Here is a 3,958-nt window from a genome sequence, read left to right on the forward strand (position 1 = left end):
TTATGATATCTACTGGAGGCATGGGTGTATGATATTCTACTGGAGGATGGTGATATCTCAAATAGAGGATGGGTGATATCTCAAATAGAGGATGGGTGATATCTCAAATAGAGGGATTGGTGCTGTTTCTACGGCGTATTACGCAGCTAGTACTAGATCAGGCTCACAAGAAGAGAACTACATCAAGTGACATTGTGAATAGTACCCGAGATCCCTAAGTAGATCCCTGGTGCATATCTTTCTCCCAGACATTTCCATATGACACCATCAACTGGCAGCGACAGAACCTGTTAGTAGATCTACAATCAAGGAACACACACTTCGTAGCATCACTCGTTAGAGTCAGGTAAGCGCCTTCTGAGTACACAGAGTAGCTTTACGGGTTGAATCCAGGATGGCGCAAATTAAAGATAAGCAACAAGTCAAAACACCTTATCTAACGTAAAGAGAAGATGAAGACCCGACTAACTCCCAGGCAATCTAAAAGATGATGTTCCTTGAGCCATCAATGATCGAGCCTCATCTCCCAGGATAAACAGAAGAAGATCAAACCTCAGAGTTTATTCCACTTTTGATATCCAGGACATCCAGCCACTAAAAGCCCCCTTAGAAGTAGAGTTATGTCCTGCCTAGTGAAACCAAAGCACCTATTTTCTCCAACATGCTGCTATCCAAGACCACTTCTACCAGAACCAAACATCTTCCCTCACTTAACCCATGACAATGCTTACACTAAGTGTTAGTGTGATGACCCCTAGTTAGACCCCCCCCCCCACCCACCCCTCTCTGCGAACAGCGTACAATGGTGTTGGCATGGCTCCGAGATCGTGAATCCGCCGTGATGATGCACATGCGAGGTCTATCTAGCGATCCCGTTGAGGCCGTACATAATGAGATTACCACCGTGGAGGGCCGTGGAAGGAGGAAGGGATAGTGACAGTAAATATCTGGCACATGAGCCCTATTCCGAAACACCAGCGAACGTCAGAGGGACATGTTTAGAGCCTAGACACAGGACACACAAGACACACGGACGCTGGGGATTCCCCAGTCTCACTGTTTCCTGACCGCCGTCCCTAGGCGCCAGCAGGGCAGGGATCATTTCTACTTCAGGGCCGACTGCATGATCACACCGTCCTGCACCAGCTTGTGGTGCCTGGTGGTGCGAGAGGGACATGCAAGAGAGGCGCTCGGTGCCTTCAGTCACATCTCGAGGGCCTCACGTTAACATATGGGCTCGGAGTTATGAGTTGTCGCGGACTAGCTGACCCACCACACTGCGAAGAGATATAACTGGAACTCAGGGGAGGCATCCTGCTATGGCTGTGTGTGTTCTGTCTGTCCTGTCTTCGTGTGTGTGTGGTTGTTTCTGTCTGTCTGTCTGTCTGTCTTCGTGCTGTGTGTGTGTTTCTGTCTGTCTGTCTTCGGTGTGTGTGTGTTACTGTCTGTCTGTCTGTCTGTCTGTCTGTCTTCGTTGTGTGTTCTGTCTGTCTGTCTTCGTGTTCTGTCTGTCTGTCTGTCTTTGTGTGTGTGTGTTTCTGTCTGTCTGTCTGTCTGTCTTCGTGTGTGTGTGTTCTGTCTGTCTGTCTATCTTCGTGTGTGTGTGTTTCTGTCTGTCTGTCTGTCTTCGTGTGGTGTGTGTGTGTCTGTCTGTCTGTCTGTCTTCGTGTGTGTGTTGTTTCTGTCTGTCTGTCTTCATGTATGTGTTGTTCTGTCTGTCAGTCTGTCTTCGTGTGTGTGTGTTTCTGTCTGTCTGTCTGTCCTTCGTGTGTGTGTGTGTTTCTGTCTGTCTGTGTCTGTCTTTCTGTCTGTCTGCTGTCTGTCTGTCTGGTCTTCTGTCTGTCTGTTTTCGTGTGTGTGTGTGTGTGTGTGTTCTGTCTGTCTGTCTTCGTGTTGTGTTTCTGTCTGTCTTTGTTGTGTTGTGTGGGTGTATGTGTGTGTGCGTGTTTCTGTCTGTCTGTCTTCGTGTGTGTGTGTGTGTGTGTGTGTGTGTGGTGTGTGTGTGTGTGTGTGTGTGTTTCTAGTCCTCTTCGAATCATATCATATAGTTCCTTGGTTTCCTTCTGCCTGTGCTGTATTGATAAGTAACACATTGATCAATTGTCCTACACTGAGAGATACATTAGTTTGTTGTGTGTAACATGTCTTTGGTTTTGAGGAAAGCTCTATGTATTATTATAGTTTGTGGTGTGTGTTCCAGATAATGTCCTAGGAGTGGTGCTGGGTTCTGTGTTTTCCATAGCTACTCTGATAACCATGGGGGCGATGGTCAATCTACACTTCAGGAAACAGAAAAGGTGGGTTCACTGTTTCTCTCTCACACACACACACGGGAACACACACACGGGAACACACTCACAGACACTCGCGCGCACGGACACACACACACACACACACACACACACACACAGCATGGACACACGTTTTAGCTAAGAATCCAAAGCAGTGATCTGCAGTAACAGATTGGGTCTCAAACCCGGGCCGTCTGTTCCTGGGATCCCACCACTGAGCTAAAGCCTGTTAGATTTACACATCAGTCTACTACTGCTAGATGGTTGTTACTAAAAACAGTAGAAATGTACCTAATGATTTGTCCACTCAGTGTACATTATACAGATGTTATAGAGACCGACATAGGGATAATTTAAACCAAAAATGTATATATATATTTTTTTACATTACTTTAACTAGGTAAGTCATTTAAGAACAGATTATTATTTACAATGAAGGTCCACCGGGGAACTGTGGGTTAACTGCCTTGTTCAGGGGCAGAACGACAGATTTTTACCTTGTCAGCTCGGGGATTCGATCCAGCAACTTTTCGGTTACTGGCCCAACGCTCTTACCACTAGGCTACCTGATAAGATATGATAAAATAGATAAGATATGATAAAATAGATAAGATATATGATAAAATAGAAATTATAAAATAGATAAGATATGATAAAATAGATAAGATATATGATAAAATAGATAAAGATATATGATAAAATAGATAAAGATATATGATAAAATAGATAAGATATGATAAAATAAATAAGATATATGATAAAATAGAAATGATAAAATAGATAATATATGATAAAATAGATAAGATATGATAAAATAGAAATGAACAACCAGATAAGATATGATAAAATAGATTTCCCTCGATTGTGTAAATTCCCAATGAACAAAGAAAACGATGATTCATGATTACCATTGATCCCACCTGCCTCTGAGCCCCCCTCATAAACCACAGACACACACACACGCTCATAAAACCCTTCTGATCTGATCAAACGATACAGTATATCTTCATATTCGGCTAGACCCCGGCTGTGTCCCAAATGGCACCCTCTTCCCTATGTAGTGCAATATTTTTGACTAGGGCCCATAGGGAAATAGGGTGCCATTTGTGACGTAGAATACACCCTGTGGATAAACCTCTCACTCAGTACACTACACTACTGGAACAGAAGCCAGCTACCGTAGCTCCTGGGCTCGCTTGCTAACCAAATGACAGGCCTATTTTTATGGGCCTCGTAGACGTCAAGAGGCTCCCCCCCCGCCATAACTCTCCTATGGAAGAGAGAAGGGATGGTTTGTCTCGGCTCCCAGGTGCACTTGGAGCGTTCAGCCTGTGTTCTGCAGGTAGAGAAATGAATGACTATGGTTTACACCCGTAAGGGGGAGAGGGAGCGCACCTGCCTTGTTTTTAGAGGGTTGATGATCACCTTGCTTTCATCTGTAGAGGGAGGGAAGGAGGGAGGGAAGGTAAGAAGATACGTGTCAAAGGTCAATACCTGTGTGGATAGGGAGCACCAGAGGGGGTATCACACACTCACTTTAGCAGGACACACATCTACATACATGTTACATGCTGAGGTAATAAGGACACACATCTACATACATGTTACATGATGAGGTTATAAGGACACATCTACATACATGTTACATGATGAGGTAATAAGGACAC

General features: G+C 44.5%; 1 protein-coding gene and 1 long non-coding RNA gene across 2 annotated transcripts in view; both read left to right on the forward strand.

Moving 5' to 3' along the window:
- LOC112072862 (sushi domain-containing protein 2) overlaps nt 1-3,958 on the forward strand; it is a 42,032-nt gene that overhangs the window by 36,488 nt on the left and 1,586 nt on the right. Inside the window, 1 exon segment of the mRNA XM_024140257.2 lies at nt 2,201-2,297. Within this exon segment, the coding sequence (XP_023996025.2) occupies nt 2,201-2,297 (97 nt within the window).
- LOC112072860 (uncharacterized) overlaps nt 2,304-3,958 on the forward strand; it is a 1,783-nt gene continuing 128 nt past the window's right edge. Inside the window, exon 1 of the long non-coding RNA XR_002894401.2 lies at nt 2,304-3,945. This is a non-coding gene — a long non-coding RNA (uncharacterized lncRNA). The remainder of the gene's footprint in view (nt 3,946-3,958) is intronic.

Source organism: Salvelinus sp. IW2-2015, unplaced genomic scaffold (genome assembly GCF_002910315.2).
Source record: "Salvelinus sp. IW2-2015 unplaced genomic scaffold, ASM291031v2 Un_scaffold2067, whole genome shotgun sequence".
Taxonomy (NCBI): domain Eukaryota; kingdom Metazoa; phylum Chordata; class Actinopteri; order Salmoniformes; family Salmonidae; genus Salvelinus; species Salvelinus sp. IW2-2015.